We start from the raw sequence: 14,336 nt of genomic DNA, 5'->3' as shown, positions 1-14,336 counted from the left end.
TAGAACTTGCATTTATGTAGAATCTCTACCATAGAGAGAACTGGGAAACAGATTTATGCTCCGAAGTAGCAATACATTTACTATCAAAATATCCGGACATTACACAGGCATTCATTTCAAGTGGAGAGTTTATGTTAAATAAATCTGGAGCCTTATACATGAAGGACACTCAACAGAACATTTTAAGACCAGATGTTGCACTGTAAAGGACAGGGAAGCTATGGCAGAGTTGTGTTACTACCTCATCGTTCCAGTGAGCCAAGTTTATCCTGACCACGAGTGCTGTCTGAATGGAGTTTACATGTTTTCCCAAAAAAAAAACACACGAGCTTCTCTCAGGTGCCTTTGTTCCTCTGCCCGACCCCCCACCCCCAAACACACGGTGGTTTGGCAATTAACACCTCACTTTTACAGCTCGGGGCATCGAAGTTCAGAGTTCAATCCTGGCTGCCTCTGTAAGGAGCTGTACATCCTCCCTGTGGAATGTGCGGGTTTCCTCCGGGTGCTCCGGTTTCCTCCCACAGTCCAAAGACGTACCGGTTAGTAGGTTGATTGGTCTTTGTAAATTGTCCCTTGATTTGGATTGGGTTAAATCGGGGGTTGCTGGGCAGAGTGGCTCGAAGGTCCTGTTTCACACTGTACCGCTAAATAAATAAAATCCCAAAGACACAATGGGCCAGCGTAGTGTGCAAGTGAACGATAGAGTCAGGGAGCAGCGAAGGGAGTTGATGGGGAGAGAGAGAATTAGATTACAAGGAAGATGGCAAGGAATGGACTACTCTGGAAGATGGAATCGACTCAATGGGCTGAATGGCCTCCTATGAGCAAGAAAGCAAAGATGTGAAAGCTGCAACAATGAAACCAGAGGCGAGATTTTCCAGCTAACGAGAGATACCGGAAGTGCCACTTCCACTCCCCGAAAAGAAAACCTGTTTGAACTTGATAAAATTAAGGAAGTTTGCTATACAGTAGAAACCATGTAACCATATAACAATTACAGCATGGAAACAGGCCATCTCGGCCCTTCCAGTCCGTGCCGAACTCTTACTCTCACCTAGTCCCACCGACCCGCACTCGGCCCATAACCCTCCATTCCTTTCCTGTCCATATAGCTATCCAATTTAATTTAAACATTGAAGGTATTTCAGCTGTGAGGAAATCCAAAGATCGAGGCCATAATCACAGGATAATCACTAATAAATCCAAGTAAAAAAACTCAAAGAGAAACCCTGCTCACCGAGCAAACCTTACACAGAACCTGCTGAAGTGAGAAGTATTTGGGGTGACTGGTATCGGTGCATTTTAGGAAGAGTGGAATCAGAGGGTTTACTGATAGGATGGAATTAAAAAACATGGATAGGGGCCTGTATAGAACACTCTCTCTGGCTCTGGTTGGCTTCAATCACCCGCTGTGTGTTATCAAATCCTGTGTAATAGGCTGAGCAAAACTAAATATTGAAGCAGGGATGAGCAGATGAACACGGGACGGCTAAGTCAAGGGCATGATGTCTAAGAGTTGTAAACAAGCACATTTAGGAAACAGTTAGAAACATAGAAACACAGAAAGCCTACAGCACATTACAGGCTCTTCAGCCCACAGAGTTGTGCCGAACATGTCCCTACCTTAGAAATTACTAGGCTTACCTATAGCCCTCTATTTTACTGAGCTCCATGTACCTCTCTAAAAGTCTGTGAAAAGACCCTATCGTATTCGCCTCCACCACCGTTGCTGGCAGCCCATTCCATGCACTCACCACTCTGAGTAAAAAAACTTACCCCTGACATCTCCTCTGTATCTACTCCCCAGCACCTTAAATCTGTGTCCTCTCGTGCCTGCCATTTCAGCCCTGGGAAAAAGCCTCTGACTATCCACACGATCAATGCCTCTCATCATCTTATACACCTCTATCAGGTCACCTCTCATCCTCCGTCACTCCAAGGAGAAAAGGCTGAGTTCACTCAACCTATTCTCATAAGGCATGCTCCCCAATCCAGGCAACATCCTTGTGAATCTCCTCTGTACCCTTTCCATGGTTTCCACATAGACAGGGTGCAGAGTTCCAAAGAATAGCACAGAGGTCCCCGAAGGTCCTGCGGTGACTGGTGGGACAAGAGAAAGAGGAAATGGCCATACAAGAGTACAGATGTATCTCTATTCCTCCCTGAAAACTCAGTCTGATTACTCTTGCTGTGAGCGTATCAAACCACACAATTGTGTTGCAATGGCAACCAGCCTTTCAGGCCAGCTCATCTACCCTAGCCAGTGGTCACCCCTCGACAAGATTTCCGGACTTCCGGTAAGACTGTAGTGCATACGGATACAACGGCCTCTCAGGGGCCAACCAAAGGCGCTTTCTTTTCTCTGATAAGTGTTTTTGTTATTTAAAATGATCACAAGACAATGCTGGACTCCAAGAACTTTGGGTACTGCAGGTCTACCTCATCAGTGAGTTGTTCATTGGTCGGAGGAGCTGGACTGTGTTGCTGCCCGCTACAGGAAGGCATTAAAGTCAGTGTGTGAAGGCAGCGCACAGTGTAACCGTGGGTGACTGTCTTGGACCTTTTACCTTCCGATCGTGAGACCCTGTTGGACATTGATAATGTAAAGTGCCGCAGGCCTGGTTCTGTTACTTGCTGACAGGACAGATGGCAGGGGAGCCGTGTGGCCTCAGTTGTTACAAGGGCTAGGCCTCCAGCTGCAGGCTTGCCTGCTGCTGCGGTCCAGGAGAGGACAGGCTGGAGGTGGTGTAGCGTGTCATCTATGTTCGGCCGGGGGCTGGCCTCTCCAACCGGTGCTGCCCCCCAGTGTTCGATCGGTGGAATGTCAGGCCGGATTGCGTGCATATGTTTTGTCTGCACACTACAAGGAACTGAACCATCAATTTGCGGGACACGTCACTCCAGGACTTGGCTATGTTTTTTTTTTGCGTGACTGTGTGCGCGCGCTCACTATTTTGAATGTGCTGTGTACGTTTTGCACCTTGGCCCCAGTGGAACTCCGTTTCGCTTGGCTGTATTCATGTACGGTCGAATGATAATTAAACTTGAATTGAAGAGTCCCATTTCCCAGATCCTGATCTATTTCCCTCTCTGCCTAAGTACATCAGGAGTTCATCGAGATGTTTTTAAAAGCTGGTGGACACATGTCTCTTTGACCAGGCACAGTCCACACTCTTTGTGGGGCAGGGTGGAGGGGAAACTATCAACACACCAAGTCAAAATATCCTCGTCTCCCAAATTACAGCCACATTTAGAACAGTTTACAAAGCTGGCAGGCTGCAAAGGGAGCACCAGAGCCAGACCAAACTGGGGAAACACCTCAAACAGACAGAATTATCCACTACGGAAACTTTTCTAACACGCCCCTTTTCCCAGAAAGATTTTGATTCCCTTCCAACGCTACTGGCTCCCATCCAGGTCACAACTCTCTTTTACACCTAACCATAGGTAGTAGAACTTTATTAGTTGCACTGATTGCTCATTCCACTCCTCAGCTCTCTGCTGCAGTCCCCAAGTGTCACTGAATAGCTATCAAGATGAGAACTTTGTGACTGTTGCTTTTTCTTTTCTTCTTTAACCTTGGGATAGACATTCTGCCCCGATTTGGAATCCAGACCATGACCACATTGACCTGTACATCTCCTCAACTGATACATTAACCTAGGTGTCATGGAACAGTTTCCCCTTACACTTCACAGCCAGTGGATAAAATAGACAGCTTTGCCCTCAGTCGTCCTCACCTTGCATGTAGATGATCAGCAGTGTGTAACAGATGGTCAGGGGTGTCCAGAACCTTACTGCCTCTGAGGTGGTGATGAAGTCTCTGTTGATGAGGAATATGGCTGCCACATCTGCCACCAGGAACACGATTTTCAGGGCGTTGCACAGCAGCTGAGGGATGCCGTGCCAGGTGGTCAGGAGGAGGATGCAGATCCCGCAGTATCGTTCCTTGCTGTGCAGCTCATACATCAGGCTGGTGTGCTTTGAGAGCTTCCACATGTAGAACATAATCAGCCCGGCCAGACCAGCACTGAGCATCAGGCTTAACGTCGAGTGAGGCGCCCCCTCATTCAGGTAGCTCAGGCTGGCTGTCATCCCACATCCCAAGGAGAACTGGCACAGGAGGAAGATCTGTATATTGGACGTGAGCTGAAACACAAAGGTCCGGACACGTCCTCTGTGACTACCAAACAGAAAATTGACTTGAGATTTATAAAATAGACGCTCAGCATTCTGAATCGGTCACGGGTAAAGCCCTCCCACCACTGAACACATCTACGAGGAACGCTGCCCCAGGAAAGCAGCATCCATCTTCAAGGACCCCCATCAAGAGAGGTCTTGCTCTCTTCTTGCCGCTGCAATTGGGAAGGTGGTACAGGAGCCTCATGTCCTATACAGCCAGGTTCAGGAACAGTTATTACCCCGCAGTCATCAGGCTCTTGAACCAGTGTGGATAACGTCACTCACCCCAACACTGAACTGATTCCACAACCTATGGACTCACTTTCAAGGACTCATGTTCTCAATATTATTTACTTATTTATTATTATTATTTTGATTTTTCTTTTTTTAAATTTGCACAATGTTTGTCATTGTTTATGTTCAGGCTTTCACTGATTCTATTGTGTTTCTATGAATGCCCACAAAAAATGAGTCTCAGTGTAGTGTATGGTGACATATGTGTGGGCACGTGGCCAAGTGGTTAAGGCGTTCGACTAGCGATCTGAAGGTCGTGAGTTCAAGCCCCAGCCGAGGCAGCAGCATGCTGTGTCCTTGAGCAAGGCACTTAACCACACATTGCTCTGCGACGACACTGGTGCCAAGCTGTATGGGTCCTAATGCCCTTCCCTTGGACAACATCAGTGTCATGGAGAGGGGAGACTTGCAGCATGGGTCTTCCATGCGACCTTGCCCAGGCCTGCGCCCTGGAGAGTGAAGACTTTCCAGGTGCAGATCCATGGTCTCGCAAGACTAACAGATGCCTTTTTTTTGATATGGTGACATAATTGTACTTTGATAATACATTTACATTGAACGTTGAATACCAACAGAGCCCACAGCTGTTCCCCAATGCCCACTCTACACTCATGTCCCTGCTCAAAGAGGTCTACTACCTTCCAGAGACTGATAATGCCCATACTGGAATGACAGAGCAGATTTGATGGGCCGAATGGCCTAATTCTGCTCCAATGACTCATGGTCTTGTAGTCTACTGACCATCTTATCTCCCCAAAGTCTCCCCTCAATTTTTGAGAGCAAGAGCCCTCATGAAGAAAACACAAAATGCCTGAAACACTCAGCAGGTTGGGCAGCATCTGTGGAGAGAGAAACAGCATACGTTTCAGGTCCAGGATCTGAAAAGGAGAGCGTTGATTTGGGATGTCACGTTGCCGCCGTACAAAAGCTCAGGCCGCACTGGAGTATCATGCACAGTTCTGGTCAGCGCACTACAGGGAGGATGTGGTAGCATTAGAAAGCATGCAGAAGAGATTCTGCAGGATGTTGCCTAGAATGGAGGGTCAATAAGAAATTGGTTTATTCCCACTGGAATGTAGAAGACTGAGAGGTGAACTTAAGGGGTTTATAAAAATTATGAGGGGCACAGATAGGGTGGATAATCAGAGTATCTTTCCTATGTCAGTGGAGTCTACAAGTAGAGGACATAGATTTAAGGTGAGAAAGGAGAAATTCAAAAGAGATCTCATTTTCTGTTTTTCCTCCACACAGAGTGATGATCATTTGGAAGGACATGTCAAAGGAAGTGATGGAGACCCGAGTTCTTTGGGCACAGAACTCGGAAAAAGCGACGCAACAGACTTTTAACACCATAAATCAGTGAGTTGTTTGTTACATCTCCCCTCTCGCTGTGAAATGGGGACACGTCTTTTTCCCTTGTTCGGGAGAGAGAGAGCCTGTGGTGTGTCGAATTACTGGTTGGACGAGTAGTCTTTGGGGTACTGCAAGTCTGTGTCTTTACTGATGCTTTGCTGCACGCTTGAGTGCTTGGTGGGGAGGGTGCCGGTGCTTTGTTGCTGGTAGAGAGGGGGGATTCGTTGCTTTGCTGCTGCTTGTGTGTTGGGGGGGGACTGGGGGGGCTTTGGGGTTCTAACATTTAACTGTCATTCATTCTTTGGGACACTCCTCTGTTTTCATGGATGTTTGTGAAGAAAAAGAATTTCAGAATGTATATTGTATACATTTCTCTGACATGAAAAGTACCTACTGAAACCTATTGAAAAAGAAGTGGTCCCAACACGGACCCTTATGTTCCACCAGCAGCCAACCAGAAAAAGTTTCCTTTATTCCCACTCTTTTCCTCCTGCCAATCAGCCACTGCTTTATCTGTGCTAGTATCTTTCCTGTAATACTATGTGCTCTTAGCTTGTTAGGCAGCCTCATGTGTGGCACCATGTCAAAGGCCTTCTGAAAATCCAAGTATACAACACCCATCGATTCTCCTTTGTCTACCCTGCTTCTTATTTCTTCAAAGAATTCCAACAGGTTTGTCAGGCAAGATTTTCCCTTGAGGAAACCATGGTGACTGCGGCTTATTTTATCATGTGCCTCTAAAAACCCCAAAACTACATCCTCAACAAGTGACTCCAACATCTTCCTAACCACTGAAATCAGACTAACTGTCCTATAATTTCCCTTCTTCTGCCTCTCTCCCTTCTTGAAGAGTGGGGTAACATTTACAATTTTCCATTCCTCCAGAACCATCCCAGAAACAATTGATTTTTGAAAGGTCATTATTAATGCCTCCACAATCTCTTCATCCACCCCTTTCAGAACCCAGACTGTATACTGTCTGGTCCAGGTAACTTATCTACCTACAGGCCTTTCAGTTTCCCAAGAACCTTCACCCTAGTGCTGGCAATTTCACACACTTCTGCCCCCTGGCAGTTGAACTTGAACCATACTGCGAGCGACTTCCACAGTGAAGACTGATGCAAAATGCTTATTCAGTTCGTCTGCCATTTCCTTGTCCCCCATTACTATCTCTCCAGACAACAGGAATTCTGCAGATGCTGGAAATTCAAGCAAAACACATCAAAGTTTCTGGTGAACGCAGCAGGCCAGGCAGCATCTCTAGGAAGAGGTGCAGTCAATGTTTCAGGCCGAGACCCTTCGTCAGGACTGACGTTTCAGGCCGAGCCCCTTCGTCAGGTCTTGACAAAGGGTCTCGGCCTGAAACGTCGACTGCACTTCCTAGAGATGCTGCCTGGCCTGCTGCATTCACCAGCAACTTTTATGTGTGTTACTATCTCTCCAGAATTACTTTCCAGTGGTCTGATATGCACTCTCACTTCCCTTTTACACTTTTATGTATCTGAAGAAACTTTTGGCATCCTCTGTTATTGGCTAGCTTATCTTCGTATGCCATCTTTTCCTTCTTAATGACTTTTTAGTTGCCTCCTTTTGGTTTTTAAAAGCTTTCCAATCCTCTAACACCCCACCAATCTTTTATATGCCATTGTTTGTCTTTTATGTTGGCTTTGACTTCTCATCAGCCACGGTTGTGTTATCTTGCCTTTAGAATACTTCTTCCTCTTGGAGTGTATATATCCTGCACCTTCTTAATTGCACCAGAAATTCCAGCCATTGCTGCTCTGCTATCATCCCTGCAGGGTTCTTTTCCCAATCAGTTTTAGCCATCTCCTTTCATATGCCTCTGTAATTCCCTTTACTCCACTGTAATACTGATACATCTGACTTTAGCTTCTCAAATTTCAGAGTGAATTCGATCATATTATGATTGCTTTCCCCAAAGGGTTCCTTTACTTTAAGCTCTCTAATCAATTCCGGTTCACTGCGCAACACCCAATCCACAATAATTGATCCCCTAATGGGCTCAACCATAAACTGCTCCAAAAAGCCATCTCGTGTGCATTCCAGAAATTTCCCTCTCTTGGGATCCAGCACCAACCTGATTTTCCCAATTTACCTGCATATTGAAATCCCCACAACTTTTGTAACATTGCCCTTTTGGCAAGCAATTTCCATCTCTTGTTGTAATTTGTAGACCATATCCTTACTACTGTTTGGGGGTTGGTATATAACTCCCATCAAGGAGTTTTTACCCTTTCAGTTCCTTAACTCTACCCACAATAACTCAACACTTTCCAATCCGCTGTCACCTTTTTTTAATGACTTGATTTCATTTTTTTTAAACCAACAGGCCCACGCCACCCCCTCTGCCTCCCCGCCTGTCCTTTCGATACAATGTGTATCCTTGGATATTGAGCTCCCAGCTATAATCTCCTTTCAAGCATGATTCAGTGATGCCCACAACACCATACCTGCTAACCTGTAGTTGTGCGACAAGTTCATCTACCTTATTCTGTATGTTGCGTGAATTCAAATACAACATCTTCAGTTCTGTATTCACCCTTTTCGATTTTGTCCACCTATTACATTCAAACTCATCCTGTTGACTGCAATTTTGCCCTTTCCTCGATCTCCCCGTGCTAGCAGTCTCACTACACACCTGCCTCTGTTTATAAACCAACTACCTCATCCTCAGCACCATTCATGATTGGACTCATTTATCTGAAACCTTCAAATGCTGTCAAACTAATCGGGCAAGAGTAACAGACCAGGTGAAGTGTCTTGACCGTACATTTCCCTCCGCAGATGCTTCCTGATGGCACTTTGTGCGTTGCCGCAGAACCTGCAGTCTATTGTTACTCAATTTTGAATGGACAAGAATGTTTTTTTCCCCTTCTAGCAAAGGTAATAAAAATCACTGGCCCTTACCTGGTTGTTGGAAAGCAATATGGAAATTGTTCGAAGTGAGAATTCCAGCACCGTGAGAGATGCCACCCTCGATCCGATGAGGGAGAATAGGACGGTCAGGACGCAGAGGTACAGAGTTTGCAGGATCCGTTGTGGTGGGTGCAGCTTAGCAGCTGCAGTGCCATCGTGCACAGGGTCACTGAAACAACAAGACAACAGCCTTTCGTCACCACGAACTCTTCCTTCCCATCTCGTGCCGCCCCCTGACAGCAACAGGTCGGAGGGACTCTAGTGAATGGAGCCCCGGCTGTCGTCACTGTGGAAACGGTGAGTGGTTTCAGCCTCTCTGAGCACTTATCCTAGCTCCGGCATATTGATGCAATCGCAAGGAAAGCACGACAGCTACTATAATTCATTAGGAGACTGAGGAGATCTGATATCTCACCAAAGACACTCACAAATTTCTACAGCTGCACCGTGGGAACATCCTGACCGGTTGCATCACCTTCTGGTTAGGTGGAGCCACTGCACAGGATTGGAAAAAGCTGCAGAGGGTTGCAAACTCAGCCAGATCCATGGGCACCAGCCTCCCCATCACCCAGGACACGTTCTCTTCTTATTACCATCAAGGAGGAGTTCAGCAGACTGAAGACACACACTCAACAGCTTCTTCCCCCCCACCATCAGATTTCTGAACACATGGGCACTACCTCACTTTCTTTACTCTCTTTTGCACTACTCATTTTACATGCAGTGCATTTTAATAGTAATTTATAGTTTTTTTGTATTGCACTGTACTGCTGCAGCAAAACAAATTTCAAGACGTATGTCAGTGATATTAAAACTGATTTGATTCTGACTTCCCAAGGACAAAATGCCTTCAGTTGCTTCATAGTCAACCTTCCTTCCGTCAGAAGGCCAGAAGTAAGCCGTTCACTGATCATTGCACCCAGGACCTGCCCTCGTCTCACTACTACCATCAAGGAGAGGGTACAGGAGCTTGAAGACGCACACTCAACATGGTAGAAACACTTTGTGCTCTCTGCCATCAGATCTCTGAACAGACTGTGAACCCAGGAACAACACCTCACTAGTTTGCTCTCTTTTTGAACTAATTAATGAATTTTTAAATATGCGTTTCTTGTTATAGCGATTTTTAAACATTGCAATGTACTGCTGCCACAAAACAACAAATTTCACAACATATGCCAGTGACGGACCTGGTGTTTGTCACTCCTTTCACTGTTGCTACACCCTGGCTTTGTTAAAACCAGAGAACGAAGCATTGCAGGCAAAGACCTTCACCATTAATGAACGGTTCAGCACACAGCAACTTTGGCTAAAATAAGATCTACCAATTGTCAGGAGGCTTGACCCAAAAGCAGAGCAGCAGAGACGATGTAGCACAGTAAACAACAAATTTAATAATAGACAGGAAAGCAACAAGTCATGAGGGGCCACAAAATAAGACAGAATAGAAACTAAACAATAGGCAATGAGGTAAACTTTAGGCAGGGAGAGTGAATTCCAGGAGCAATTGGTTGAGTCTGGCTGCTTTGATGAGTGAATAAGGTCCGTGGATGAGAATTGGGTTTAAATAGGCTGCAGGTAATGAGTCTGGAATGAGCCATGCCACAGTGCTTTGGTGATGTAGTCATTCATGGCTTGTGTCTCAGGAGAGGAGAGGGAGAATAGGCGACAGAGGGGAGGGTTGGTGCCCAGGCGGAGGTTGATCACGCAGCTGCGTGGTCTGTGAGGTGGGAGGGTGCTGTCTTCCCTTTTACTGGAGGCTATGGCTAAGTCGTGATGTTCCCGTAGTTTGGTGAGGCTGAGGGTTCCCTCTGTCTCCACAGATTTATGGGGGGAGGTCAACTGAGGTTGTAGGCAGGTGTGTCCCACTCAGCAGTGAACCAGTTTACCAGGCAACAGGAGAGTCTGAGTGGAGAGCCAGGAGTGAATACATTAAGGCATCGAGGGTGATTCAGCTCACTATTCCATGACACGTTACTGGCTGCAGCTCTGAACCTGGCTCGGTGGCTGTGGCCTATAGCTCTTGGGCTCTTGGACTGGCTCTGTGCCTGTGCACTTCCGGGGACTCTGCCATGCAAGATCTGTGGACTGTTATTTGCTTTTCTTTTTATTAGCGTTTGCACGATTTGTTCTCTCGCTTTGCACATTGGAGGTTTGACAGCACTTGTGGTGTGGATTTTTTTCATGAATTTTATTGTGTGTCTTCGCTTTGAGGCTGCCTGGAAGAAGATAAGTCTCGAGGTTGTACATGGTATATGTACTGTGGTAACAACTTTGAACTTTGAGGACGAGACGAGTGTTGGGTGAGTTGATCAGGAGGAACTGAATGGACTCACGGTGCCCGCCAGTGCTCACGTGCAAAGGGTCATTCGTGTGCATGCCCTGGCTATCCCAGACTGCAAAAGACATCCGTCAATGGCCACGATGTTGAAGGGATGAGAGACAGGTTTGGTAAAGGGTTCAAGCTACACACACACACACACACACACACACACAGAGTCCTATCCGGAAGGTTGTCTGCTGCACCAGCATCACTAGAGCCTCCTGTGCATATAGAGCTGACAGACGTGGGAGAGGACAAAGGGAGTGAGACAGGCTATAGTGCTGGAATGAGGGGCTGGGGAGAGCTGGTCAGACAGAAAAGACCCTCGCTTCTACCTGGCGACCAGTGGGCATTTGATGCGTTGGTGGCCGGTTGGTCCTCAAGAAGCACAGAAGTTGCTTCTCCACCAGCGGGGCAGGGGTGGGGGTTAAGGGAGCTCTCCCTTACTGCAAGGGTTCTGGAAGCATTAGGGATGAGGGTCCTGCACCCTGCAAAGGTTCTGGAAATGGAACTGGGGGTCTGGCTGCTGATGGAGAGCCAGAGTGACGAGGCTTTTGAGGTCAGAGGGCACCTGCCAGGTAGACAGCTCACCTTTCAATCCCTCTGAGATGACCAGAGGCCATAAGACACGGAGCAAAATTAGGCCATTTGGCCCATCGAGTCTGCTCCGCCATTCAGTCACGGCTGATCCCTTTTTGCCGTGATGATAACGGACCAGCAGCAGTTCTGCATTCCAGCTGCGCTCTGCCGAGAGGGTCCTGAATTCCACGGTGTAATCCGGCACGGAGCGCGAGCCTTGGTGCAGGTGCAGTATCAGATCCGCTGCTGCCTTTCCAGACCCGCCACATTCCGTATTTGTTGCAAATGGTGGCTTTGCCATCCCAGTTTAGGGGTGGCCCGGGTCAGAGCTTGCCCAGTCAGGGGAGAGATGATGAACCCCTCCACAGAATACAGACACAGTTGGAACAGAGTGTAAGGTGCACTGGGACAGGGAGTTGCGGCATCAGGTTGGAGTGTTCGGGCATGGGAATCGGGAGCTCAAAGGGAGCAGGAGCTGCTGCACCATGGCAGAGGGATGGATGAGGATGACGGACAGATAGCCAATGGCTTCCTGCTGCTTCTGGGTTGTGTTCTCGTGTTGACGGACGACTTCCTTTAGGTGAGCATACGCTGCTGGGCCAGTCAGCGGTTCACTCATCCTGTCAGGAAACGTGGAGGAGGCTTGACCCAAAAGCAGAGCAGCAGAGACAATTCAGCAGTAAACGATAACTTTTAATAATAGCAAGCCATGAGGGGCCACAACTCGAGAGTGAACAGAAACTGAACACAACAGGCAATGACGTAAACATTCGGCAGGGGGAGGGGAAGCCAGGAGCAATTGGTTTGAGGCCAGCTGCTTCGATAAGTGAACGGGGACTGTGGATGAGAACTGGGGTTTAAATAGGTTGCAGGTGACGAATCTGGAATGAGTGGCAGGTGAATCATATTAGCAGGGTGGAGACCGGGAGGTGCCTGCGTGAGCGGGCGGGGAGGTGTCAGGAGGAGCAGTCCTGGTATCAGTCACAAAGGCTACAGGTAAGCAGTTCACTTACAACCTCAGTGGGACACTGGGACTGCACGTTAAGTACCTTTACTACAGAAAGATAGCATTTAACAATGTAATAACTGTTAAAGTCATGTGAATTCATAGCAACGGTTTAAACTGTACATTCTGATCCTGGCAAGGAATAAAATTAGTTTGGAGATCAAGCATTTGAAGTTTTCTTTCCCCTTGACATTTAACCCGCTCTGTTTTCTTACTAATTTAATTTTGTCCTGCCAATCCGTAACTCGCATGGAGGAGATTAGACTGTTGGCCCCATTGTTCACAAACATTGCACTGGCCCTTTGCACTCTCTGCCCTGATATGCCCGACAACACAAGGCAAGCTAACCAAACATTCTTGAGCTGAGGGACGCAGGGAAACGTATACAGGATTGGGAAAACTCTGATCGCAGGTACACTGTGAAGCACTGAACCATCAAGCTCAGTGTGGTAGCCCGGCACACAAACACATCAGAGGATAGCGAGACTGCAGACGCTGATCGGCAGAAAAAGGGAACCCTGATAGAACTCAGTGGGTCACATGGTATCTGTGGAGCCAAAATGCACCAGACAACGTTTTCCGTCAGGACCCCACATCAGGTCCCAAGAGGATTTGAGTTGGATACATTTATACTAGGAGATTACCGGGGATTAGATCCAGAAACCTAGATTGCGATTAAAATCAATGGCAAGTCTCCAGCGAAAACCCACCAAAATTTAAAAAAAAACCAAAAACTTACTTGAGACGTTGGATGTGAAAGTAGATCCGCAGCAAGTGATTGAGAATGGAGACGGCACAGGCGGCAATCACACCTAGAGTCAGGGGGTAATGTTAAAGCCGGCCCACACGCACTCCCAACACAAGATCCCTCGGGTCCTCCAACACCCCACAACGAGTTACCCCACTCCAGCCCTCATGGCCACTGACACCCCAACCCAATCCCACACTGTCTCAGTTGCCTCGACCTCTCCCATCCCCAGCCGGAGCTCCCTGCTCTTTCTCCCCTCGCTCAAGCTCTCTAACCACAACATCCCGCCCTGCCTCTCTCCCGCCCTCTGCCCTGAGCTGTGATAGGACCCTCATTCACCCCCAGCCTGCCTCTTTCACCAGTCCTTGCCCCTTCTTGTCCCCCAAGACTACCTCACTCCTTTGTTCTCCCACCCCAAGGGTGGGTAGGTAGGTCACTCTGTCTCTCTCTCTCTCTACGCCATCCGTCCCCTCCTTCCCCTCCTCATTGTCTCCCCACCTCCATCCTGTCCAACCAGGCTCCCCTCCTCCCAGCCTCTCAGCTCCCGATCTCCCACCCTCCGGTCGGGCTCCTCACCCTGTAGGAGGCTGTCAACGGTATTGATTCCCTGGAAAATCCACCCAAAACTGGGAATGCAGCTTCGGAAAAAGCCCCACATTTTCCCAGCTCCGTCCGTCCAGGTCGTGGATCAAAGTCCGTCCCAGTCACCCACGCCTTGCGTTGGGTTCAGCACCGCCCGGCGGTAGCGGGAGGCAAAACTCAAATCCAGATGCCGGCCGACAACCTCACCCTAACCCCAACTAACCCATTTGAAGTGAAAATCCCGAGGCGAATAACTTAAAACAGATCAGCCCATTAAACCCGGCAGCCATCCACCAGTCTTTCTCGGTCTCCGTGAGGCCTGAAACTGCTCC

General features: G+C 47.9%; 1 protein-coding gene across 2 annotated transcripts in view; it reads right to left on the bottom strand.

The window, feature by feature from the left end:
* Positions 1-14,336, bottom strand: part of tmem82 (transmembrane protein 82) — a 19,221-nt gene extending 4,885 nt beyond the window's left edge. Inside the window, exons 1-4 of one of the 2 annotated variants that reach the window (XM_072245047.1) lie at positions 14,228-14,336; positions 13,414-13,486; positions 8,758-8,935; positions 3,741-4,149 (exon numbers count right to left, since the gene is read on the bottom strand). In XM_072245047.1, the coding sequence (XP_072101148.1) occupies positions 3,741-4,149; positions 8,758-8,935; positions 13,414-13,486; positions 14,228-14,294 (727 nt within the window). In that variant the 5' untranslated portion in view covers positions 14,295-14,336. Of the gene's footprint in view, positions 1-3,740; positions 4,150-8,757; positions 8,936-13,413; positions 13,487-13,998; positions 14,203-14,227 lie in introns of those variants that run through there. The other variant, XM_072245045.1, reaches the window with a different exon arrangement.

Source organism: Mobula birostris, chromosome 27 (genome assembly GCF_030028105.1).
Source record: "Mobula birostris isolate sMobBir1 chromosome 27, sMobBir1.hap1, whole genome shotgun sequence".
NCBI classification, from domain to species: Eukaryota; Metazoa; Chordata; class Chondrichthyes; order Myliobatiformes; family Myliobatidae; genus Mobula; species Mobula birostris.
This window is presented reverse-complemented; position numbering and strand designations above follow the sequence as displayed.